This window comes from Alosa sapidissima, chromosome 17 (assembly GCF_018492685.1).
Source record: "Alosa sapidissima isolate fAloSap1 chromosome 17, fAloSap1.pri, whole genome shotgun sequence".
Taxonomy (NCBI): domain Eukaryota; kingdom Metazoa; phylum Chordata; class Actinopteri; order Clupeiformes; family Clupeidae; genus Alosa; species Alosa sapidissima.
In genome coordinates, this window is record NC_055973.1 from 20,880,532 (window position 1) to 20,907,547 (window position 27,016).

The window sequence follows — 27,016 nt, forward strand, 5'->3', positions numbered from 1 at the left end:
TAGAAATGTAGTTTAGTGTTTGTATGTGATTTTCGCCATAATTAAGCAGCTTTATTGAGATTGGTGTTTTGGAGCCCCCTTTGGAGAAACGCTATACTGCAGCTCTGCTGCGTTTTGTCCTTGTATTGTTGCCATAGCCAATCAGAAGCGGTATGCTGCTTTGCATTGCGTAGGTTGACTGTATAAAGCTCTCCCACTTTGTTTTAATTTTGTAACTGTAAAATGTTGTTTAAGTTGAAAACTTTGATATACCACCTGTATTATGTTACTTTACATGTATTGTTAAGATTTGGGTGCAATTCTAGCAACTTAGAGAACGTTTATTAATGTTTTCATTATGACCAGGAGTTCATACACACTGAGTCTAACGTGACTAGCTTTAAACTCCGCTAGCAACTTTACATGCATTCAGTGTAGTTTAGCTTAGTGTGCATGGAAAGTGCAATTCAGTCTAGCAGGAAATGAATGTACATTTAGTTTAGCATTATGTTTATGCATTACGTCCTCCGCATGGTCTACGTCTGTGAGTGTTTAGTGAGTCTCAGAATATTAATAAACTCGTTCTGTGCACCTGAACATTCCATGTCGCATGTCTCCCTTGCTAGTAGGGCTGACAGTGATGGTATAGGAATGATGCATGTAATATAGCCCATTCAACTACTTGTTTTGTTTTAACTTTTCCTAAAGGAATAAATGTGGTAAGTCAGTTTTGGTCTCAGTCCCTTCACCGTCTGAGTAGTCATATATTACTAATATATTAATAAAGCTTAACCAACTTTATTATAAGGGTCCCCCATACTGATAGTTATATATTACTAATATATTAATTAAGCTTAAACCTCCCTAACAGTATCGCTTACCAGTAACGCACCTACCTTCCTTACAGTATCGCTTACCAGTTTCTTGATGTGGTGTGTTGGCAGGGTTGGGTAGTAAAGGATTACATGTAATCTGGATTACGTAATCAGATTACAAAAATCAAGTCTCTATAATCAGCCCAGATTACAATAAAAAAAATTGTGTAATCAGATTACAGTTACATTGTTGGGGATTACCTGATTACATTTTATCATGCAAACAATGCAACTTTTTTATGATAGCCTAGCTATCTTTTCATTTGACAAAACTTTCACTTTTTAGACTTTTTTAAGATATAGTTCAGAACAAAAATATTCATACCCCTGGCAAATATTGATTTTCTCTTGAACAATATGTTTGTTCTTACTTAAAATTACACTTGCACATGCCAAAAGGTTGCAAGACAATGTGGTAAAAACATGGAATAAAAAAAAGTGTTTTTATCTTTTTTAACATTTTTATGAAAAATTGCGTGTTCAAAATTAAAATTGTGTCACTGTGCAAAAATGTATGGACTTGTAGGTATGTTCAAAGGGAAATATTTATTGTCAGCATACAGTAGCTGTGTTCATAATTATAACATTGAAATTCAGACATTGTCAATTATTTTTAATGGAATGTCATTTGTGCTTGGAACTCAACAGTACATAGCCAAGTTCACACACACACACACACACACACACACAGATTAAATACATCTGGACGCCTTCTTATGCACATGGGGAGTGGTACTCGGCCTCAGCCTGGTCACCTTAATTAGAGAGATTCCATGATCAGTCTGCTGCAAACAACACTGTATCTTCCACATAATACTGGTTTATAAGGCAGACTTACTGGTTTGGTAGTAGTCATACACCTTGACCACTGCTGGCTTCAAATTGTTCACTGGGAGATCCTGTCGGATTGTCAGTTGATACGAAATATGTAAACCCTTTGGAACCTGTTGAAACAAAAGATACTCAGATTGCCATTGACAATGTTTGCCATTTTGAGTAAACATGTAAGGAAAGTCTAATATCTAAATGATGTACAGAACTGTTTTCTTACCTCTGACAAATATGCCAGGATGTGGTCATCTTTCTTATCGACTCTGTCCACAAACATGCTGCCCTTTAGCTAGAAAGATAAATGAGCCATGAACAACATTACAGGAGGTTATTTAATGACTCATACAGACTTACTGTACATACAGACAATTCCAGTAACTGAATGACCGTTATTAGCTGGTAGACAAGATTGTGCTTCACGGACACGGCTAGTTGGTTGCTAGCATGCTAACATGAAGACTGCTGGCAGATACATTGCACATCACCTCAGACGTATTTTTGAGGTTACAAATAGGGCTGGGACTGTAACCGCATTACCGCGGTCATGTGACGCTTACTGTGGGTCGGAACTCGTCACTGTCACCACCGCAAAAAATAAAAATAGAAATTGCTGTGCAGGCATCCTCTTATGACTGAATGGATTCAAGGTTTTCAAAACTTCCATAACACAAAACAACATTACATTTGTGGATAACACTTTACGGTAAGGGTACATGAATTATCATGAATTCATGCATTAATTAATTCATGATTTAGGTATTACTTAATTCCTTAATATCTCATGAATCATCAGAAATGTCAGAGTTTATATTCTGTCATTTGTGACCTCATACATGAACAACACATAAACTAAAGCATTGAGTATGGTGGGCACATCATTATGATTTATGCTTTATTAAGAATGATCATGATGATTTCTTTTTCTGCCAAAAATGTGGTCATCGCTACTCAAATTCTGATTTGAGCACAACTTGTGCAGTTCTCTAAACACATGCCATTGTTCACACTTTAGTTGAAGGACCACAAACATGATGAGCAAACTTATGAGCAATTAACCTTACATTCATGTAATCATGATGATCATGTTTACCGGTAATAAATCATACATCATAATGATGTACCCACTGTACCTAATGCTTTAGTTGATGTGTTGTTCATGCATGAGGTCATGAATGAAAGACTATGAACTAATTCATGAGATAAAAAGGAATGAAGTAATGCATAACTCATGAATTAACTCATGTATGAATTCATGATAATTCATGTACCCTTACCATAAAGTGTTAGCCATTTGTGTTTACTATTAGGCCTATATGCAAGTGGAAGGAAAAACTGTAAGGGAGGGGAGAGCTGTAAAATGCCAACTGCCAAAAAGAATGTGCCTTGTCGTTAGTCTGACCAGGGGGTTAGGATGGATGACTTACTCTTTCAACAGAGGCAGAGTCAGGTGTGAAACCAGATAACATCTTCACATCTATTATAGCCATGTTGGTGCTCTCCTGTGGTCCATCATACCTGTGCAAGAAAGGATACATATCTGTGTCTCTAAAGCCATCTTTAAAAAGAATAAGTAGTATATGAAAAATACATCAGTGAAATGGAATGCTACTCTGGTTAGAAAATGGTTAACCACTTTTACCGATCACGTTTATTCTACCTTAATTTTGGTTCCTGTACTTGAAGTGAGTAAACTCTACATAAGGATACTTACTGGACTGCGATGTTTAAGCTGAATGCCTGTCCATTGGCTTTGTTGCACTCCCCCTCAGTTAGAGGCTTGGCTTGAGTCTTAATGCTTAAGGTTGAGTGCTCAGTGGGAGTGGGGATGTTGTAGAAAAGAGCCACCTGTTACAGAAGAGAGGTTTTTTTTTGCGATCAAATTTTTATTTTTATTTCAATTCAATGAGCATGGCATGTGGCATAATACATACAACAAGTCAAAAGGATCTGTTCTAGCATACCACATACTGTAATAACAATGACACTGTTACATAAGAGAGTTATAGAAATACTACTAACAGAATATCAACCATTAGTTATTTAGAAACACAGTGAATAAGATCTTTCACACTGACCCCCACAGAAGCACATGTAGAGCCCTTCACTTCTACACTGTACTTCCCAGGAACGTCCTGCAGCGCTGTCTCCTGGTACAGTAATGTGTTGTGCTGGTTCACATCAAACTGGTGTTTGTCGCCCCCTGCTGACTGCACTGTCACTGTGCTGGAGCCATGAGGGCTGAAGACCTTGGTGGCGTACAGAGCCAGAGCCTGCAGTGCCACCACCGTGTCCTGAGAGAATACAAACCCATCTGTCAGTGTGGGCAAATACTGAAGCTGTAGGAAAGCTCACACATTCACTAACACAACAGAAGACGTATAAAAAGGAAAGGTCTGTGGAGCACCTGTGTGGAAGAGAAGCCTCCATATGGATTTTGCTGCTTCACCAGCCAGCTGACAATCCTGGAAGCATAGCCTAAGTCAGCAGCAGTCAGTGTGGGTTTGGTGAGAACAGCTAACAGCACATAAGAACTCGTCTCCACTGCCAGAGAATCAGCTCTCTCTGATGAGGACTGAGACCAGTGCAGGTGACTCCCTGAGAAGACACAAGTCACATGAGATGAAGGAAGCAGGTTCATGTGTGTGTGTTCAGGTACACTGTAAAATGTGTCCTACCTCCAGAAGTTGCTTTACTGTCCAAGTGTTTCAGAAGCTCAGCTCGAATGTCTTCTTCTCCAGCGAGACTGAAGGTGTAGGCCAGTAGAGCAGTGGTATAGGTGTTGGACAGGTCACTGACGGAGGACTTTAGAAACCTCTTGGTTTCTTCCTGAAGTAGTAAAAAGTAGATAATTTTATTCAACAATCTGGTTCAAAGTTAACACCTCTCCGTTATGATTGTCGCAGTATGACTCGAAAGTCATACAGCCGTAAACCAGATATCGATCAGAAGAAGTGTCTGAATGAAAGCTCTGATACATCAGATGGTTTGTTCATGTCTGTAGACTAGCAAAAAGATTTACCTACCGTGACAGACATGTTCAGTTCAAGCATTGATGCAGTGATGTATGCAGTTATTGTTACGTTATCACTTACACCCCCCTACAAAAGAAGAACAAAGCCAACTTTAAATTCAGCATCCATCCTAAGACCACATGTTTTTGTTAATTGGTAGAAAGTATTATGTATTCATACCTTCATTCTGTTGTTGAAAAGTTTCCCCTGCATATGGTAAACACCATCTGGTTGCAGTTTTTTTTCAAGCCAAGTCTTTGCATCCGTAATAATTTGTGGATCGATGTAGATAAAGGATGTTGCTTTACCAAAGGATCTTAGCACAAATGCAGTCAGCCTGAAAGAAGAGATCAAGTACCTCTTAGAGACGGAGAAAGTACATTCTCATACCTCATAAAGATGTTTGGTTTGAGATGGAAAGGTACACTTTTATCTCATAAAGATGTTTGATTTGAGATGAAGAAAGGTACATTCTCATACGTCATGACCAGAACCTAAGGGTCTGTGGTCTAAGTGTAGGACCTAAGAACGTGTAGTGTAAGACCAGGACCTAAAGACCTGTGATCTAAATGTAGGACCTGTGGTCTAAGGGTAGTAGGACCTGTGGTCTAAGACCAGGACCTAAGAACCTAGGCCCAGTTGTTCAAAAAGTTTAATCTGGATCAGAATGATCTAGATTTGGAAATCCCATGTTTTACAATCCAGAATCAGGTAATCCATGTTTCTTTTATGCCTGTTTTTTCAAAGAAATTGAGGATTGGATGAACCTGATCCAGATGCAACCTTTTCAGGATTATGAAATCCTGATTACCTGTATTTATAAATGGAACTATATATCACAATCTAGCCTAGTGGCTATGTAAGGAACACCAGTTAGAATAGGTGGCCTGAGGCAGCATTGATCGTGTTACCTAAAGAGACTGAAAACACCACAATAAAACAATACAAACGTCCCCTAACATTATCAGACCCTTCATCTTATCCACAACAAATAAATAAGTACAAACAATCATATTTCATCTCCTACATGTATTACTGTAGCATTTTGTGCCTGAAATCCACCCTTCTGTTGGGATCAGGGTAATCCTAATTTTTGGATCAAATTTATCCCAATCCAACTCAAAAGTTTTGAACAACACAAAGTGAAGGTTTTATTCAGATCAACACCATGATTAGATTACGTGATCCAATCCAATTTCAGGATCCATTTTTCCTTTTGAACAACCCATTGAAAGATTTGATCAAATCCAATCAGATTTGTTTTGAACAACCGGGCCCTGTAAGACCAGGACCTAGGATCTGTGGTCTAAGACCAGGAGTTGTGGTCTAAGGGTAGAACCCGTGGTCTTGGGGTAGGACCTGTGGTCTAAGACCAGGAGCTGTGGTTTAAGGCCAGGAGCTATAGCCTAAGGCCAAGGTCTGTGGTCTATGGGGGTCTAAGGCCCAATTCACACCATAGATTCGCAACGAGACAAAACCATTGCAGAGCGGAGTTGCAGGTGTGAATCAGTGTTGCCAACTTAGCGACTTTGTCGCCATATTTAGCGAGATTTCAGACCCCCCCAAGCGACTTTTTTTGTAAAAAGCGACTAGCGACAAATCTAGCTACTTTTTCTGGCGTTCTTGAGACTTTTTGAGACTCTTTTTACGTCCCTTTTTACATTTCTGAGTGAGCAGTGAGTTCGGCTGTGCTGTGTAAGAGTCTCATGTCTGTTCCGTTTGTGAATTAGCCTACATCGCGTTCGCCCAAAGCGCTGCCCCATGATTATAAAAGTAATGACTGGCCTATGTAGTATCAGCCCATGTTATCCACGGAAGTATATGTTCTATAGATCTAACAGCTCAGACAACGTTATTGGAAGATGCAGCAACTTCGGGTGAGATTAGGCTACAACCAGAGTCAACGAGACGAGAGCAATGACATGATGACAGGGAAACATGGTCACGCTTTCCAGCACCTTTCAACAAAGGAAAGTAGGCTACAACTTCATTCACGAAGCAGATAGTTCAAAATCGAGCATACAAGTTAGGAAAACCTAAAGCATTCGTTTAGGCTATGTAGCCTCAATGTTGTCAATGCAGGACAGACTGTCGGCTGAGGGGGAAAAAATTCTGTCGATCTGTCCGAGTGACATTAACTAAATAAGTCCAAAATATAGCCATTGTCGTAAGGTTAAATTGTGTGTAGCCTATGGTGAAGTTATAATCCGACTTCAAGCTGTGCAAAGCAAATGCAGCAGTTGGGAAAAGGTTGGAAATGGCTGATTTTCAGCCACTTAATGCTCATTCTGGTGTATACTATGACAAGATGTACAGAAGTGTATCAATTACCCTAATATACAGTATATTAAATTAAATATATTTAAATTAGGCTCATAAAGTTGCCTATTTGAGAAGGCCTAGGAGAAAAGCAAACAGGTGTAAAGGGGAATTAAAGGGCCATCACCGTTTTTTTTTTTTTTTTGGGGGGGGGTCACGACCTGGTGATGTAATTGATATGCAAATTAGTGTGTGACGTCATCTAGCGACATTTAGCGACTTTTGGAGCTGGCTTTAGCTACTTTCAATTTGAAATAGTTGGCAACACTGGTGTGAATTAGATGTTGCACATCATTGCAAGCCGTCGCGAAACAGTCACCATGTCTAGTCGCAGTTGCAAGGTTTTAGAATGTTGCAGCAAGTTGCTGTTTTTCAGAATGTTGCAACTCATCTCATCACGAATCTTTGGTGTGAATAGGCCTTATGACTTAACTGTGATCAACTCACCATGTGTTTCCTTGTCCACTACCAAATGTGCTGTAGGCTCCATCACGGTGCTTGTAGTTCAGCTGCCTCTGGTATCCTGTCGTTTGTAATTGGTTGATAGCAATATAACTGGTTAATATTGGCCTATTCTAGAGAAATTGAGAAGATATGATTGATATAATAACATGAGACAGAAACTAACTTGGTACCAACTTGGTGCCAACTTGGTACCAACTAAATGATGTCCATTTTGAAGAGACGCAGCAAGATGTAATACCCCACAGGGAGCACGCATCCTATTGTATCCTATATGGATATCTGCACTTCGCTATCAAAAGCACAATAATGGCTCACCGTTCTTGAGGAAATTGGTGGCCTTTTCCTTGATGTCTGCAGTGAGCTGGCCAGTGTTCTGTAAGTACTGCAGAATGTAGATATTTGGGGAGAGGATGGCCATATTTTGCTCCCCACAACCATAAGGCATCCGCAGAAGACTGTCGATGTTCTTCAAAGCACGACCCAGGATGTCTCCTAGAAGATAAATTGTACATCAGAAACAGCTGATATCTAACCTTGTCTGAATGAGCACCATTATTGCAATCAGATTGAGATACGAGGATGTACCCAGCACAGACACTGAGGCTTTAGCTGATCCCTTCACTAGCGCTGCTGGGAGTTTCAGCTCCACCTCCTCTGTTAGAGCGCCCCCTGTGGGAACAACATAAAGCTGTAGGTATACGAAACCAGAGGCAAGATTAAACATACCAGAAGTTTCATGCAAACAAATGATGAACAGAAGTTTTCATATGTGGTGTGTGGAAGTGAGAAACAGATTGTTGTTTGTAATAGATATAGAAAAATATTTTTTACAAATACATACAAACTGGAAAATAAAAGCCCCACTGACCTTTCGGACACAGCAGCCAGCTAAAACTCTCAGACTTCTCAGTTCCTTCAGCCTGAGGGAACATCATTGAAAGGACCATATAAATTTCTGAGAAAACTCTGCTCCTGTTCTGACTGTTCAAGTTCCAGTGTTTGAGGAAGATGCTAAACAAGTTCATACTGTAGTTTGTGACATTTGTAAAGGCAAAGTACTAAAAGGGAGCTATAGGCTAATAGTCCATGAGCCAGGGGGGTTGATCGGTATCATCGGGGGGACAAATGCTATCATTGTTTTTTGGCAAGGTATACGCCCCTAGTACTAGAAAAATCACGATAGCAGTGCAGGGGTGGTAGCGAAATCACTTTTTTCAGCTCATGAACCTACCCACCCCCAAAGATAAATTCCGTTTTTAAAATCTGGTGTATATCTTGTTTGTGCTCATGGTAGGGATATTGTCAATATTCTATAATATGGTGCTTGGTACCATTGGAAAGGGGACCTTTTAGGCTTTCATTTAAGCCCAGTGCTGAATCTGTCTTACAAACACAGACGTCACATGACTTCTTTAAACCAGAAATAACACACATTTTCTCACAATTTCCACCTAAACTATGCTTTCTTTTATCCCTGTGGCTTGAAAGAACACCAGGGACACAAAACTCAACAATTTCAATACTCAAGGCACTCTGATGATTCAGAAAATGTACAATACAATATAGCCATACTATTTATTTGTGAGAGCCTTAAATTAGACTTGTGTGGCCAGCACAAGTCTTCAAAATAGAATGGAGCCAATAGAATGGACAAATAGAATACCCTATTAGTTCAGGGCCAAATGGCCTAGTTTTTGAGATACCTCCACCCAATCATGTTTTTTATATTTTTGATATGTCTAGTTTATGAAATGGATTGTTGTATAAAAACATTTTACTGGACAACTAGTTTTTTGGATGTTATTTGAATTTGTCACATATATCTTTGAAAGTAATGATCAGAAACTCACCAAATTTGGACTGTATGTTCCCAGGTCGTTGGCCCATACAGTGAAGTGATAAATTAACAAAAAACAAAAAAACAAATTTTTAACACACACAAATCACAAAGGGGGTCTGATCAGATTTAGAATCGTAGAGGCCTCAGATTTGGCGGCCATTTATAAAAAAAAATCTGACAAATATGGGTTTTGTTAGGTGAAAAGAGATTGAAATCAGAAACTAACAGAGGCGGGCAGAGTACACAGCTTCATTACTTGAGTAAAAGTACAGATACCCTTTGCTAAATTTTACTCAAGTACAAGTAAAAGCACAACAGTCAGATGTCTACTTAAGTAAAAGTACTGAAGTACTTGTTTTTAAAAGTACTTGAGTATTAAGAGTAGCCTACATTTTCTAAATATTGCATTACTACTGCCACAGTGCTTACATTTATGTACAGAAACGTCCTACATGGAGTTATGAAAAATATTAATGTTAATACCTTGGAGAATGTAAAAGGAATTGAAAGTAAAATCAAGTCATTTTCATCTTTTTACCATGTTGCCAGGGATGGACAGTATTTCTAATACATGTATTTAAAATACGTATTTCAAATACAAAATACTATTTTGTAATTGAAACACTTGAAGCGAAAACTATCATTACTGTAACTTGTTCAGAAAATTGAAATAGTCTGGCGAGGTGGGACCACGGGTTGGCCCATTCCCGGGATGGACCTGCTGCGTCTTCATCCATTGTTTCGTCCATGGTTTCGTCTCTTATCTAATTCTGACCATGGAGTTGACTTTGGCAGAAAGCTGAAGGTGATTGTTGATAGGCTGTCCCAGTTTTTTTTTTTTAGAAGAAGTAACGGGTACTCACGGTTATGGATAGAAATGTAGCGGAGTAAAGAGGACAATATTTGCCTCTCAAATGTACTTGAGTTAAGTCATGAGTACTCCCCAAAAATGATACTCGAGTAAAGTACAGATCCCTCAAAATTGTACTCAAGTACTGTACTCAAGTAAATGTACAACGTTACTGTCCGGCTCTGGAAACTAACAACTATACAGTTAAATATTATACCATAAATCAATGTCATTTTTCACACACACTCATGAACATATCCCTTAAATATCTAAATAATTGTAAAAATATAAATTTTGGCTCCTGCAATACCAAATTGTATCATATGCAAGGTCATGTGTGATATTTTAATCCAAAGCGACAAAGCGGTACAGTGTGACTAGGACATGTTAGTGTAGCAATAAGCACTACTCGCATAGAATGGGATGACCGTTCAATGCTAGATTAAGCATGCCCAATTGTTTGTAGTGCTAGCAGAGGAGGTACCCTCGAAAGAGTTGGGTCTTCAGGAGGTTATTGAAGATAGTGTAGCACCCACCTGGGTGATGCACGCAAGCCATTATGCGCCAGAACGCTCACCACACACCAGCTTGAGGTGGAGAGTGAGGGAGTGAATTAGCCAATTACAGTGGGGATGATTAGGGGGCCAGATTGAATGAGCCAGGTTGGTAATTTAGCCAGGACACCGGGGAATCCCCTACTCTTTGCCATGGGAACTTTAATGACCACAGTGAGTCAGGACCTCGGTTTAACGTCTCATCCGAAGGACGGCATCTCTAACAGTACAGTGTCCCCATCACTGCACTGGGGCATTGGGATCGATCTTTTTGGCAAGAGGGAAGAGTGCCACCTACTGACCACCCACCAACACCACTTCCAGCAGCAACCTAGTTTTCCAAGGAGGTCTACCATCCAAGTAGTGTTGTCACGATACCAAAATTATGACTGCGATACGATACCTGCCATAAATATCACGATGCTCGATACTGAAACGATACTACGGCGAAATCCTAAGATATCTTGAAAAGAAAGCACTTATACCTCCTCCAAGTGTATTGGGTCATTTGTGTTGAATTCGGTGCACTTTTGTAGTGTGCAGGTCAATTCTGGGTTCTAAACTTCTAAACTTCCTACATAATTATTATTTTTTATAGTCAGTAAAATAGTAGGCCTACTTTGTGTGATTAAGTCCTTTATTGTTTGTTATAGTTAATTTACATTGTGTTGTGTTTTGGCAATAAAGTAGCTTTAAATAGCCAAACTAGGCTAGATCAAGGTCAGTGTTGAAAGTACTGCATGCAAATCACTGAATGCTATGCAGAGGGGGCTAATCTTTAGGCCATCTGATGTACAGTATAGGCTACCCTAGGCCTTCCCGTGTTCATGGGATTTCTTTGACAGTTGCAAAGGGGAAAATGTGAGGAGTCTTCTTTGCGCCCAGTGTACAAGTACGTTCCAACCACTCAGGTCTTCGTCAGATAGGCCTACACCATTATGTTGCAATATATCTGTGTGCATTCCTACATTACGTCCATTTCTTTGATAACATGATTTGCTACCACGTAACAATAAGCCGGTAATATTATTAGGACTCACCAGGCTTTTGTGGTAATATGCTGTGGGCTTTAATTAGCGCATTTTGGGTAGACTATCCAACATCTGGGCAATAATTATTGAACAAATTGCAGTCTACATGCCATGACAAATATTACCAGTAGTACTGACTGAACATGAAATAGATTGTTTACAAGTTATGGTAATGATATTCTGGCGTGAACATTGCGCTTTCATCACGTTAGCACCCTATGATTAGGCTACAGCTCGTTTTGTCTCGTCAAAATGATTACCTCGTTATGTCTCGTCAAAATTCATTGATGAAGGAAGGTTCGCTTTATCCCAGAGAACCATAGGCCTACTCGTTTCACTTAGGCTAGACTAAACAGAAGAGAAGAACTTGGCACTAACCATGTAGTGGTGTTTTCTATAGCATATTCGTTAACCTGTCGTTCTTTGAACTCTTTAAAAATGTTGGGATATGTCTGCGAGGTGTTTAGCCATGCGTAGCCTAGGCTACTGCTTATAAATGACTTTGAAACATATTTTACAAACGGGCCTCTGTGTACTGATGGCTTGCCTTCACTATTCCCGATGTGTCCCATATAGTTCCAGATTTCACTTCACCTTTTGTTTTATCCACAAGGTGTGTCTGTCTGCAAAAAACTTTGTTGACATTAGCTGCGCACTCACTCACTCAGAGATGCCTGCTTGACACACCCACTTGCCTAGATGCGTACAAGGAGCAGTGAGAGCAGTAGTTCACACAGACGCAGAACTTTATTATTTTAATAAAGTATCGATTCTAAAAACGTCGGAAATCATATCGTTTTTTTGCGTGAAGGCATCGTGATACCTTTTTAGTATCGATACACCGTGCCGAGGACTAGTGAGTGTCCAGGATGAAACAACTAAGATCCACCAATACATCCAGAAGATGGCCCCATGTGATTGGATACTTTTAGTGAATACTTCAGGCAGCAAACACCTGAAAAAAGGAGTGTGAGGAGGAACCCTACCACCGACAGATAGAGGAGGTAGCTGACATTGAGAAATCCTACCAGTGGCTCCATACAGCTGGACTGACAGACAGCAAAGAGGCACTGATCATGGCAGCGCAAGAGCATGCCCTGAGTACAAGAAAAATAGAGTCTGGGGTCTACCATGCAAGGCAAGATCAAAGGTGCACGCTGTGTAAGGAAGCCCCTGAGACAGTCCAACACATAACAGCATGATGCAAGATGCTGGCAGGCAAGGCATACATGGAGCGCCATAATCAGGTGGCTGGGATAGTATATAGGAACATCTGTGCTAAGTATGGGCTGCAGTCAAAATGGGATACACCTCCAAAGGTGGTCAAGAATGACCAAGCCAAGATACTGTGGGACTTGAAGATATACATTGCTTATATATATATATATATATATATATATATATATATATATATATATATATATATATATATATATATATATATATCTTCATGAAAACACTACATTTGAATTCAATCTAATAGCAAAGTATCTTCAAGAAAGCACTACCTTTGAATGAAATCTATAGTATCTCCTTCCCATTTTGAATTTGCACTTTTCTTATCCTGTCCTGCATTGTCTTGTGTATTTTGTCATTGTTCTTCGATGTTACATTAGAAATGAACAAGTTGTTTTATTGCTCAATTTTGTTTTGTTTTGTTTTGAAAGCAATTTAAAATAAACATGGTTGTCATATTTCGCATTACCTTTTCAATGTCCGCCTACATTCCATGTATGTTGAAGGGTAAGTTTTTGCTACATACTCATAAAAAATGGTTAATTTATCACTTCATTGTGTGGGCCAACGACCTGGGAACATACAGTCCAAATATGGTGAGTTTCTGATCATTACTTTCAAAGATATATGTGACAAAGCAAATAATGTACTTTTTGCAGAATCTGGAATTTTCACAATTTCCAGTTTTGGGAAAGATTCAAATACCATCCAAAAAACTAGTTGTGCAGTAAAATATTTTTATACAACAATCCATTTCATAAACTAGACATATCAAAAATATAAAAAACACGATTGGGTGGAGGTATCTCAAAAACTAGGCCATTTGGCCCTGGACTAATAGGGCATTCTATTTGTCCATTCTATTGGCTCCATTCTATTTTGAAGACTTGTGCTGGCCACACAAGTCTAATTTAAGGCTCTCACAAATAAATAGTATGGCTATATTGTATATATTATACATTTTCTGAATCATCAGAGTGCCTTGAGTATTGAAGTTGTTGAGTTTTGTGTCCCTGGTGTTCTTTCAAGCCACAGGGATAAAATAAAGCATATAGTTTAGGCGGAAAATGTGGTTATTTCTGGTTTAAAGAAGTCATGTGACATCTGTGTTTGTCAGACAGATTCAGCACTGGGCTTAAATGAAAGCCTAAAAGGCCCCCTTTCCAATGATACCAAGCACCATATTATAACATATTGACAATATCCCTACCATGAGCACAAACAAGATATGCACCAGATTTTAAAAACGGAATTTATCTTTGGGGGTGGGTAGGTTCATGAGCTGAAAAAAGTGATTTCGCTACCACCCCAGCACTGCTATCGTGATTTTTCTAGTACTAGGGGTGTATACCTTGCCAAAAAACAATGATAGCATTTGTCCCCCCAGATGATACCGATGGCCCAAATTTAGGGCCCTGGCTCATGGACTATAACTGGTGTAACCCACTTCCAGTGAATTATGCTAAGCTAGGCTAACGGTCTCAGACTGGAATATTGCACACACAGAGAAGAGAAGGGTATGCATTCACTTGTCTAACTCTGGGGTAGAGTAAGTTTATTTCCCAAAAGGTTGCCGTGTTCCTTTAAAGAATATTGGCAGGCCTACCTTGACCTTGAGGGAGCGTGTGACTGTATCTGTGCGGCCTCTCTCTGGGACGGTCACCACCTCATTGCCACACACAGTCTGGGACGGCTCAGCGGCAGCACTCACCGTCACGCCCATCTCTCCTGTCATGCAAGTTTCCCAGGTCACCTTCAACTCAACTGCATCAGTGTCTAATAAAGTCACTTTCCTGTTTCAGCGATACTCACCAAGCACAGAGGGCACCAGTGTCCATTTGAAGGTCTTCCTTCCATTTGCACACAGACAGGAAGAGTACTGGCCATCAGAGGAGGGGGTCAGAGTGAAGTCTGATGAAGAGGCTGGAGTCACTGTGACCTACCAGAGAGGGGTTCATATTTAACACACACTCAGAACGACAGAGAGGGGCTGATGTATAACACACACTCAAAGCTACAGAGAGGGGTTGTTGTTTAACATACACACTCAACACACACACAGTCAGAGCTACAGGGTAACATTCAATCAGAATACACTGAAGATGCCAGAAGAGTCAGTAATGTAACAAACATAATGTATGACACTTTCCAAGTAATTCCTGTTTTTTAAAAACAAGAAATGGCTAAAAAATGCTCAGAGTATGATTTGTTGTAATACCATGATGCACTTGGGCAGGTAGTTGAAAACTGTTGCTTTGAGCTCAAAGGTCTCTCCACGGATGATGGAGTACGGCAGGGAGAGCTCCAGGAAGAAGGGCTGGAAAACTGTGAGCTGAACTGGTGGGGCCAGACCAAAGCCCTGGGGGGACAGGCAGAAAGCCTCGGTGTCCCAGGTGGTGATGGTGTCAGGGACAGTGAGAGGGACTCGTGCTTCTCCAGACTCCCTGTGAAGAGAGCACACAGGTCAGAACAAGGCTATGCAGGAGAGGTCTCAGACTCCAGCAGACCAGACAGAGCTACACTCACTTTCTAGAAGTGTGTAGTCTTTTAATGTCAAGGTCATGGATGGAGATGTGAAAGGTTTGATTCATGGCCACTCACCCGACCTCTGCAAGGTCCCAGATCCACGTCTCTGGGAATACTGTACGAACCGTCTGGAGTGGACTATTTTCAAGCATAGGCATGGCCATGGCCATATCCGGTTGAGAATCAAATTCCATATGTCGATACATACCTAAACAAACACATGTCTTATGAACCTGTTTCCATTCAGGCATAGTGCTACAACTCTCCCTCTTTACAGATACATGATCAACTTAAAGAATGACTGAAATTCAGCCTTACCAAAATGCCGTTCGTATCTGTTTCCCTTAAACAATAAACAGTCGGGATTCTTCACAACCAGGTTAGTTATAGCTTTCAGTCCCAGCCTCTGATGGACACAAATTCAGGTACAGATGTAATAACAATTTTACAGTACAACAGATTGGTGTAATACTGATTTTACAAAATGCAGTGCAATACCATCCCACCATCTAGACCAGGCAACACCATTGTTCCTTTATTGTTCACTTGAGGACATAGTTTAATGGCTTCTTAATTGTCTTATAAAAATGCTACACAGAGTTGGGTATAGAGGCAGCAGGTTGGTTTTTACAATGCATTTCTAATAAAATACAGGCAATATCACAAAGCCATGGAGAGACAATGCCATAGTGACCGTCCATTATTTGACTACCTTGAAAGCTTCAGTGGGCCCTTTCTGTGAGCCACTCCCAGGGTAGTAGGGGCCTGGCATCACGGATCTCCTCGGCCTCACAGGAAGACACTTCTCGGGATCTTCCACATCGTAACTCACTCTTGACTCCAAGTCAGGCAGTAGACCGAAAATCTGCAGCCACATGGTAAAGGTCATGTGAAGGCCACGTGGGATTGCATCAAGTTGCATTGTTTTGTGTCAGGTTTGTTATGATGTTAATGCAATCAACCTTGTCTGTATTTAGGCCCTTCCCTGGCTCCAGGATAGAAATGCTCTGATCCACAGCACTGAGGCCACACAGTGAGCCAGGCTGAGCTGACAGCTGCAGGGAGCTCTCCTCTCCAGGAACTGCTTTAGGGGGGGAGAACTGCACTGACACCTGTGTAGTAGACAGGAGGTTTTACTTTGGGGGGGGGGGGGGGGGGGGGAACTGCACCGACACCTGTAATGCCAAACAAACAAGTCAAGAAAGGTTTGCTTTTTGTAAGAATCAGCAACGTAATTTGACTTTTACAGAGAAAAATCTGAAGCCAGACATTAGTGAAGACCACAGTTATTTTAGACAGATACGCTTTCAGATGGAGAGATGACACAGATAGTAGATAGTAGTGAATCAGTTTACAGCACAAGTAGAGCAAAGCAAGTAGATAGAAAAACTAGATGTACCGCAGAGCGGTACAAAATATGACCGCCGCCCAGTCCAGCACATTTTTTCCACAAAAAGAAATCACGCTGAAAGGCCTATATGATTTTAACTGTCTCACTAAATTGCATTATCCACACTCAATTCTCACTGGTATCTGCTAGACAACAAGTACCAAAACATGATTAGTTCATAGATTTCACATGTAAAATTCATTTTATACAACCTCACCTCCATCTTGCCTGTTCATAATTCTGAGAAATTCTTGATTGTTTGTGTTATGTTTATGTTATGTGTGTGTGTGTGTGTGTGCGTGCCTGCGTATGTGCCTGTGCATGAAAGCGTACATATGTCTACTGTGTGAGTATGTGTCATACGTATGATTACTGTGAATGTATGTGTGTGTGTTTGTGTGTGTATCTGTTTGTGCACATGTGTGCATATGAAATGGGTTAACATGACCCCTGGAGGCAATCATATGGAAAAAAATGGTCATCCTAGGCCCTACAGTTCTCAAGATATTCACAGAAAACTGTGTCTGCCCTACCCTCCTTTCGGGGGGTCCAGTCCAGCAGGGGGGCTACAGATCAAAAACGAAAAACGATGGTTCCATGCTATCCATGTGGGGTTACATGCCCACCAAGTTTCGTGTACCCCGGTCTTTCAGTGTCCCAGGAATCATTGACGGAAATTTGGGCATGCGAAAAAAAATAAATAAAAAAATCAATAAAAAAAAAAAAAAAAAATCTGACTAAACCTATATGACCGCCGCTTCGTTGTGCGGCGGTCATAATAAAACCTTACAGGTGTAAAACCTGATGTTACGATGAGGTACCTTATTTCTGAAGCACTTCTCTGTTGAGAAGGTTTTGCTATCAGCCAGGACCGTCTCACTGGGTAAGACACAGTATGCCAGGACGTGCACTGAGGGCGCCCTCTCAGCTCTGACGAACAGCTGGAAGAACACCTCACCCTCAGTTACTGGTGAGGAACCTTTCACTGAAGCCTCAGCGAATCCATGATGAACAATCTGCCCTTTGGATACAACCTGCAACAAACAAAGAAACCTAATGACATCTAACCAAAGAGAGAGTTTAGAAGACTGTTTTGATGCCTGGAATGTAATCTGTGATCCACATACCATATAAATGACATCCACTGAGTCAGTGCTGAAAGTCTCCCCAGTGAAGGTGTACTTAATGGTGATGGGTACGTCTTTACCACACTGAAGAGGATCATCTATTTTGTTGATGCTGAGAGAGCTGGATGTAGGAGTGTGTGGTGATGCCAGCTTCAGTCTGGACACCGTCTTAGAAACTGAATCGTAGTAAGGGGTGCGGAATGGCACATGGTCTTCCATTAAAGTGGTTGCCTTGAAAACAGTGGCATGATTAGTGATAAGCTTGAAATATTGGTAAAAACAAGTTATGACCAGTCTCAATGAGGTACCTAACAGCAGCAATGGCAGAGGTTTCAGTGACAACCTAACAGTAACAGTGACAGAGGCTTCAATAACTGTCTCTTGTGTTGTCGTTTATCTATCTTGCATGAATACAATTACATTGAGAGCTAGCATTGGGTTACCAGAGTGTTAAAGCCCTACCCTGGAAATCCAGAGTTCTTGTGAGAACACAATTTGAATTGTGTCTGCATGAGACTCTGGCAATGAGTAATGATGCACGTTACTTTTGTCCCTTGCATCGCGGGGAACCAATCACATCGGTGTATCTGATATAGGCGGGCCAGAGGCGAACTAAACAGATGACGACAGCGCTGCAACGTTGAAGATCAGTAAACATTGGTCGTAGTGTTATCAAATTGCGTCGAAGGTCCGGAATCATTCAGAGTAAACAATGGTCTAGTGTTATCCAATTGCGTGCAGTGAGATTTTCAAATGCATGCTTGGTGCCGCCCCTCGAGTTGGGCATTTTTCGTGGCCACATTGTTCGTGGCCAGACCCTTAACAGTTTAACATTCTAAATCAATTGTATGCACTATATTGCTATGTAGCATAGTAATGTTATACACCATTTCAAAGCTCTGGCTCTTGGGAATCCAAAAATGACAACTTTTTTCATGTACAATCTGTATAGTGCTTTACATTTTCAGATTAATTTTATTATGTCTCAATTAAATTTGATCCAAAATGCCCCCCTCCCCCTCCTCCGCTTTTGGTGCTACCCTGACTTCTGGGCTGGCTGCAGTGTACTGTAGCTGCAGCACCATAAGTAGATGCAACATATTGGGTACTGAAATATTCACAAGAATCCATAGAAATTGAATCTTCATGTTGTATTATCCAATATTAGTTGTACAGATGTATAGTTTATCTTATACACACTCATTGAACCAACAAAGTAAATGCAATAATAGATACTTTTTTGTAATTATTCCATATTTTGTGTAGTCAGTCTATATCAGAACACCTGACATACAATCTAAATAGTCCACAAGAAACCTCAAAGTGTTACCTTTCATTTGAGACCAGGATTATGCTTCTACACAAAGGGGTTCATGTGCAGTAAGCATTTGAGTGTCAGTATGCATTTTGGATAATAAAAAGTCCTATGGGGAGTTTCCATAGGCATTTTACAAAACACATGAGCATACCTTGGCAAATAAATAAAGCACTCATATTTTCATTCTATATTGATCTACTTTTGCACACAGCCTCACAAGACCTGGTGCTAGGGCTCAGTTGTGTTTCTAAGGGATATCAAGTGACCCAGAGGGCTGAAATGTGGTCAGTTCAGAGATGCTTGTAATCCGGCAGAAAGAAAAAACTATATTCTAGCCTCTGTAACTCTGTGTGAGTACATCACACGGTTATGTTGACTGTTTCCTACGAAAACTAGAGGTTCTCAGCTTTCTATAGAGGTCCAACATTTGATGGTAGGCCCCAGAAGAAGTGGGAACAATGGCCTTCTAAATAGGCACAGTGCAATTTCAGGCAAAAACTTGAAATTTGTATTGAGAGCTATGTGGTTTTAAAGGAATTATCGGGAGTAAAATGCACTTTACATCAATTTACGGATGATTGAGAGTATATACGATGAGTTGACATACGTTGAGTTGACATCGACTCCTACGGACTTTCCCCTAAAGATGCCAGCTGCAGCAGCAACATTTCCGGAAAGGTACTGGCTTGATGAAATTCATTCTGGACTCTCTATCCGACCACATAAAGACCTCGGGATACTTCGGTTTGGCTTTAGGGACCCTCTACTCACTACCACGTATGTGTAATGTTGTTTGGAACTGTAGAAGAGGTGTAAAAATAGCGTTTTGTAGCGGCGAAATGACATGCCCTGGTCACTGCCAGGCTAACGAGTTTTAACTAAAAACGGTAAAATCGAACTTTCTCAAAACACATCCGAATGACATGATTTTGATGTCAACTCAACGTATATACTCCCAATCATCCGTAAATTAATCTAAAGTGCATTTTACTCCGGATAATTCCTTTAAACTTTCTAGATTACCAGGGTTTCCAGGCTACTGCCTTCATTGAGATGTTGAGATGGAGAGGAGCACATGTGGTGCAGACTGCAGAGGTTTACACGTTCATTACATCCCAAGATGTAGCCTATTGACCCTTTCAACAATAAAAACAAAAACAATGCTTGAACATTCTATTTGGGCCCCAATCTACTTCCTCTGCATTAAAGGTCCAGTATGTAGGAAATAATGGAAAATAAACTGTAACCATTCCAAAAATGATCACCATATGTTGTCAGAGAGTAAGAAAACACAATGAATTGAAGTAATGGCTTGTTTGACAACATTACTCTAACCCGTAAAACCCATGAAAAAAAAATGAGTTACGGGGCGGAATCTCTTGGAATTTTCGTTTATGTTTTGAATGATTAATTCTAGAATAGCGTATTAATAATGGGCTAGCGCGTCCTCCTATTTGGGTTGCCAAATTAGCAAAGGCCAACTGTCAACAGCTGTCAGTTGTAGTCATGAACACCTATGAGAGGCAGGCAAATTTCCAAAATTAAAGGAGCATTCCGGTGTGATATTGACCTAAAGTGTGTTGAAACATGATACCGAGTGTGAACGTATGTCTCATAGCCCATCTTGGCTTGTCCCCTGCACTCCAAAATCTGGCGCTAATTAGCCGATGCTACCAACAGCTTTTTCAATGGTGGTGCTTCGGCATCGGGCTAGCCATGCAAATAAATCACTGTTTTACACCATTTACGAGGCTCAATGTATCTCCACACTTCATTGGTAGACTTCCGAGGGCCCTGACATTTAAAACGAGACATTGAGAACTTTGAAAAAGCACTGGTAGTTTACTTACAAGACGATTTATACAGACAGTATCTTCACGAAGTTTAGCGTTTGCAGCCATCTTGAATTTAGTCACGATAAGTCGAGCGATGAGTAAGAATGAACAGGTATGATAAGGGATCAGATTCCAAAAATAATTCTGTGTAAATGCATGGATTCCAGTTTTTTCCAGTAGCTGTCTGTATAAATCGTCTTGTAAGTAAACTACCAGTGCTTTTTCAAAGTTCTCAATGTCTCGTTTTAAATGTCAGGGTCCTCGGAAGTCTACCAATCAAGTGTGGAGATATATTGAGCCTTGTAAATGGTGTAAAACAGTGATTTATTTGCATGACTAGCCCGATGCCGAAGCACCACTATTGAAAAAGCTGTTGGTAGCATCGGCTAACTAGCGCCAGATTTTGGAGTGCAGGGGACAAGCCGAGATGGGCTATGAGACATACGTTCACACTCGGTATCATGTTTCAACACACTTTAGGTCAATATCACACCGGAATTCTCCTTTAAAACAAGAAACAAATTAAGTGGGCATCGGAGGAGCTTCCTGAGATGGTGACGTCTTCGTCAAATGAAGAATATCAAGTCTGACGCAGAGCTGGCCATATTTCTCCACAACAGGTAGCCTAGCTAAACTTCATCTGCATTGATGTTATGTTGGTTAGAGAGGTATTTTTTGTTTTCACTGTTTCCGTAATGTGTAGCTGGGTCATGGTTGGAGAAATGTTAAAGCAGCTGCAGGTCAACTAACGTTAGCTAAGTCTTCATTACCTCTGGCAACCCAGAAGAGGCTCGCGTCTGGTAGTCTTGAGAACGGTCACCAGTGTTTTGATTTTGGCCTACAGAACGTTCGGTAACAATCCTACAAATCGCACCTTTAAGGGTACGTTCAGACTTAGCGTCTTTTTCTGACAAAAGAAGTTATGCAGACCGCTTTTTCAGTTTGAAAAAAAAAAATCTGCCAGCGTTCTTGTTCCAAAAAGCAGCCGGAAGCGTCTTTTTGCGATAGACAAAGTGGCTAACGTTACGTGTGGGTACAAAATGTCGCGGAAGAGAAAACTCACGTTGGCTATTGCTTTTGGTATGTTATGGTAAAGGTGTGAAGTCATGTCAAACAGTTCCCTATAATCAGACACTAAAACGAGTCTCTCGACCGGTGTCACCTTCTCCATTTTTTACTTGGTTGTCATGGGAAACCACAGGTCTCGGTAATCTGCTTGTGATTGGTCATCCGTAAAAAAGACAGCATGACGTATGGTGTTTTTCCGCTAGAAGTTGAAAATTTCTCAACTTCTGAGCTGCAGAAAAAGACGGTTGCAGTCGCGTTTTAAAAGAAGCCGACGACTTTTTTGAAAACACGGTCTACTTCATAGGGTTATAATGTAAAATGGACGCCGGTAGCTGAGACGTACTGAGAGGGTAGTCTGAACGTACCCTAAGATAACATATAGAATGTTAAAAAGGAAGCCTAGTGGGGCCAACTATGATGCTGATAATGGAACTCTCTTGAAAGGGTCTATTGAAAGAGAACAATAAAGGATGCATCTTGTGAATACGGTTTTGGTGGTCTACTTGTACAGGAGAGGTTTATGTGAATTGATTGTGTGAGTTCTGCAGTTGTGGTACCAGTAAATGTTTGACATGGGTGGTTTGGACTTGTGAACCATGGACTGATCAATACTGATTGTTCAGCAAGTATTGTGAGCATTGGTTTTTGTTTAGCTGTTCAACAAGAGGTTTTTGGACCTTAGGAATGAGATCCGTCAGGCAGATTCTGTCCTTTGAACTTTACAGAGTGGTAGCAGACTGAGACGTGTGTTTGGAAGAAAGCACAGACGGCACAATAAGCTCACAGACATTAGATGATTTGATACAGCATGCCATATGACATAGATATATTTTTTGGTTACAAAAACTGTTTTTAGATTTTTAGATTTAATTTTTCTCGCTTTTACAAGATCCTGAACTTATTTGTTTCAAATGGAAATACTGGCATATGAGTTAGCTCCGTCATCTTGGATACATTTTTGTATAAAGTTTGAAGCAACATACGCCACGCTGCCTTTAATTCGATTGTTGCATTACTCAGCATTTGCATAAAATAGACGTCTTGTCTATTTTGGCCCCTGGCAGCATAATGGTCACTGTTTCTTGTAGCTGATATGACTAGGGTGATAGAACATGCTACATGCTACAAAATAGTGGTGTGATGGCCAAATTGGATACAGTATGTCTTCTTCCAAACAGCCATCACCTGTACTGTATAAAAACCTTATCACCCTCAACATAGCCCACTCAAGTTAAGTTTGCGTGTAGTGTTAGGTTTACTCATAGTAAACTTGGGGACTTTAATGGGTTATGTTGACTCTGCTAATCTCTTTATGCTGAACGTATGTGTTAGTGTAAATGGGCGCTACAAGACAACTTACGATGAGCTCAATGTCTCCGGGGAAAGGAGTCGTGTTGAAAGAGAAGTGGGCCAGTCCATCAGCGTCTGTGGTCAGGTTCTGGAGCAGGCTGGACTCATAGCTGGGGGCTTGGCGCATCATCAGGTGGATAGTCTTATGGGCGATTCCTGTTCCATTGTAATGTGTTGCTCTGACCTTTTCAGAGAGTATAAGCACACAGTGTAATAGAGAATGGACCAGAACTTCACCTTTTGTTTTAATTTTGTGGCCCAAGCGTGTGTTTACAGTTAGATGTAATGTGTGGAGGTTCTCTAGTTGTTCTAGATCTGGGGTTTAATTTGGTTGTGAGTTCAATCCTAGGGGCCACAACCATTGTGCCCCTGAGCACAAGACTTAATTCTGAGTTGCTCCAAGGGGAATATCCCTGTGGTTAATTCACTGTACTCTCTGGATAAGAGAATCAGGTACATTACAAATAATGTAAATCAGTGGTCCCCAAACTTTTTCTTCCGAGGGCCAGCTTACTATGCCTGGCTGTAAGAGAGGGCCAGAGACTCGGAGTATATCAGTAACCATAAATAGCTTAGTGCTGTGAACAACAGCAGTCTACCTTAGTTGAATATTCCATTACATTTAATCTATAGGCTTTTGCAATTTAATACCATTGTTAGCTGTGTTTATATTGCCATCATGCCATATCAGTGTAAAATGTAACTCAAATTAAATAATACTAATAAAAAGACTTTTGCATTCCCAAAAGTATTAGCAGGTAGTCCCAAAAGTATATTTCATTAAAAATGTGTAAACTCTGAACTCTGAAAATGTAAAGTTCTCAAACTATGAGAATTTTATGAAGTGCTGAAGTGGTCTGAAATGACCACCATTCAACATTTGAACAAATAAAAATAATTATCCCAGAAAGTCCCAGAAAAATGACTTGAATATAAGTTAGTTAGTTATTAACAATTCATTGATACACTTTTAGAATACTTTGAGCACTGATGCAGTCAGCATAGGCCTCATTACATTGTTTGCAGATAGGCCTACATTTCATTCCATTTTTGATGGCAAACGCGAAACAGCGGCAAAACAACCACCAGTGGACAAAAAGAGTATTACATGTGTACTGTTAAGACTCTCCATAGAGAATGAATGGGGGAAATTGCGGAGGTTATAGTTTGACGATGTCGTACTCCCGTGTGGGCCGGTTGCTATATGCCACGGACATGTTTTGGGGGGCCACCCAAAATGAGGTGGCGGGCCGTAGTTTAGGGACCACTGGTGTAAATGGATGAGCTTGTATTTAAACTGTGATGTGATTGGTGGTTCTTGTGAACTTATATCATGATGTGATGTGATTGGCGGCTGGACTCACCTTGCCCTTCATAACTGCTTTCTCCTCAATAAGAGTGGGTAGTTCTTCAAATGTGACTTTCCCAATGGAGAAGTCTACCGTTATAGAATTCTCTGTTGACCTACTGATGCCTAAAGAATACAGGAAAACGACAAACCCTGCAGTTATCTAACATCTAAGATCTGGGACTCACCTGGTAAAATAAAGGATAAATAAAAAACAAAACTATCAGATGAGCACAGAGATGTCTCTAGTCCACCAATAGTGACTCACCTGTCCCTTCCTCAGCCACGGTGACGTTGAAAGTAAGGGTGTCCCTCAGTTTCGTTGCAGAGGGACCTTGAGTGAGTTCAGACACACGAACAATGAAAGAGGCACAGCCAGAGGCCTTCATCTGCAGAGATCAGACACACACGCACACACACACACACCTCTGAAATGACCGTCACACACTCAAGCTCTCAGGGGTGTGTTAGGTTTTTTTCCTGATGCAGAGTGAGTGAGAGATGACCGGAGGCTGTTTGAATAATGTGTTAAAAAAAATTTGTGCAGTCTATTTTTTTGTTACTGTATTGTTCTACACCTAATTATGCAGGACCTTTGGGTATTCTGCCCACATGTGCCCACATGTCTCTGATGTGGGCACAAACGTTAAAATCAAAGGACTAAAATAAAGATCCTTTAAAAGTTCTTATTTTGGGTCTCTTTTCACAGTTAATTTAAAGAGTAGATGCAGACTGATTTGTCTTTTACTATTACGTGTGGCTACTCATTCTTTTCTGATATCATCCTACTGTAACTGGCACCTTTGGGTGTGCATTTCATCATTCATTTTGTTTCTCTCTCTCCTCAGGTGTGATGACCATCCTTACCTCAGCTGAGTGTGTGAGACAGATGCCTTCTACAAGCTCGTCACTGTCATTATACATGTAGTCCATACTAGCGTTTCGACACAGTGACATGGAGGCCATCCCTGGGACAGGCTGGCCAAAGGTGTACCTGAGAACAACAGCAGTGTAGGCTATATCACAGGCCACAGACACAGCAAAGACACATTAAAACACCTGAATATCCTTAAAGAGCTACAAAACATGTTAGTCGATGCTAGCCGTGATAAAACTTCTGGTTAACCCTAGAGGGGAAATTTGTCAGTGGACGTTATTCTATATTGATCATCAACAGAATAATTCCATTACAGTGTTGTGTCATGATGAACAAAAAGTGACACATTAACTAACTTACTTTGCACACACTTCCAATGTCATTTCTTCTGCCCCAACGCTTACTTGTTCTGGGACTTTAGTCGTTACGTCAAACTTGGGTAAAACTGACCACAGTAAAGAGACCAGACGGACTCGCAATTAGACATGGTGAACATCACAAACCACAAATCATACATTACTGAACATCACACACCAAAATTCACAGACATTACTGAACATCACACACCAAAAATCACAGATATTACTGAACATCATCCAGCACCACAATGTACACAAAAGGCCAGAATCTGACATTTATGTATTTCACATAACAAATGTCACTACTGTATGTTCATAACCCCATGCCATTCACATCCAAACAAAACTCAAATTTCTTGTTTCTTCCATACCTCCATACCATTCTTCTCTGGCCAAACATACCATATTTTTGCACCTGGAACCTGTGGGATCGTATGCGGTCGTGTGTATGTGTTGACAGCGTGTAGTGACCCCGGGCTGCCTCAGGGTTTAGGGCGTGAGACAGCTGCACTATCTTACGCTCTGACGTCACATTCAGCCACTGGCCAATGGTGTTGCCATGGCTGTCCTGTTAAATGTCAGAAATATGTTTACTGCCAGGACCACTAATGACCAATTATTTATTATGATGTATTTCCTTGAAAAACTATGATCCGACTGTTGACTTACTGTCAGTGACATGGTATGGTACTGTAAAAGAGAGACAGTAAGTTAATCTACAAGTTCACTTTCGAGTGGGACCAAAAAAGAAAAAGTCTCTGTGTGCAGCACTCTTTTAGAAATGACCTTAAATGACCCCATGATTCAACAGTTTTTCAAAATCTTGA

General features: G+C 40.6%; 1 protein-coding gene across 2 annotated transcripts in view; it reads right to left on the bottom strand.

The window, feature by feature from the left end:
* Positions 1–1,381: 1,381 nt before the first annotated feature.
* LOC121688789 (alpha-2-macroglobulin-like) overlaps positions 1,382–27,016 on the bottom strand; it is a 29,111-nt gene continuing 3,476 nt past the window's right edge. The window contains exons 5-34 of one of the 2 annotated variants that reach the window (XM_042068625.1): positions 26,859–26,879; positions 26,592–26,757; positions 26,191–26,275; positions 25,821–25,947; positions 25,222–25,342; positions 24,970–25,079; positions 23,616–23,789; positions 18,035–18,265; positions 17,729–17,941; positions 16,480–16,629; positions 16,230–16,382; positions 15,836–15,923; positions 15,593–15,725; positions 15,210–15,435; positions 14,804–14,930; positions 14,598–14,719; positions 8,349–8,400; positions 8,066–8,149; positions 7,796–7,972; positions 7,463–7,538; positions 4,877–5,033; positions 4,709–4,783; positions 4,361–4,511; positions 4,090–4,280; positions 3,761–3,976; positions 3,397–3,530; positions 3,110–3,200; positions 1,906–1,968; positions 1,693–1,798; positions 1,382–1,609 (exon numbers count right to left, since the gene is read on the bottom strand). In XM_042068625.1, coding sequence (XP_041924559.1) covers positions 1,569–1,609; positions 1,693–1,798; positions 1,906–1,968; positions 3,110–3,200; positions 3,397–3,530; positions 3,761–3,976; positions 4,090–4,280; positions 4,361–4,511; positions 4,709–4,783; positions 4,877–5,033; positions 7,463–7,538; positions 7,796–7,972; positions 8,066–8,149; positions 8,349–8,400; positions 14,598–14,719; positions 14,804–14,930; positions 15,210–15,435; positions 15,593–15,725; positions 15,836–15,923; positions 16,230–16,382; positions 16,480–16,629; positions 17,729–17,941; positions 18,035–18,265; positions 23,616–23,789; positions 24,970–25,079; positions 25,222–25,342; positions 25,821–25,947; positions 26,191–26,275; positions 26,592–26,757; positions 26,859–26,879 — 3,861 coding nt within the window. In that variant the 3' untranslated portion in view covers positions 1,382–1,568. Of the gene's footprint in view, positions 1,610–1,692; positions 1,799–1,905; positions 1,975–3,109; positions 3,201–3,396; positions 3,531–3,760; positions 3,977–4,089; positions 4,281–4,360; positions 4,512–4,708; positions 4,784–4,876; positions 5,034–7,462; positions 7,539–7,795; positions 7,973–8,065; positions 8,150–8,348; positions 8,401–14,597; positions 14,720–14,803; positions 14,931–15,209; positions 15,436–15,592; positions 15,726–15,835; positions 15,924–16,229; positions 16,383–16,479; positions 16,630–17,728; positions 17,942–18,034; positions 18,266–23,615; positions 23,790–24,969; positions 25,080–25,221; positions 25,343–25,820; positions 25,948–26,190; positions 26,276–26,591; positions 26,758–26,858; positions 26,880–27,016 lie in introns of both variants that reach the window. The other variant, XM_042068624.1, reaches the window with a different exon arrangement.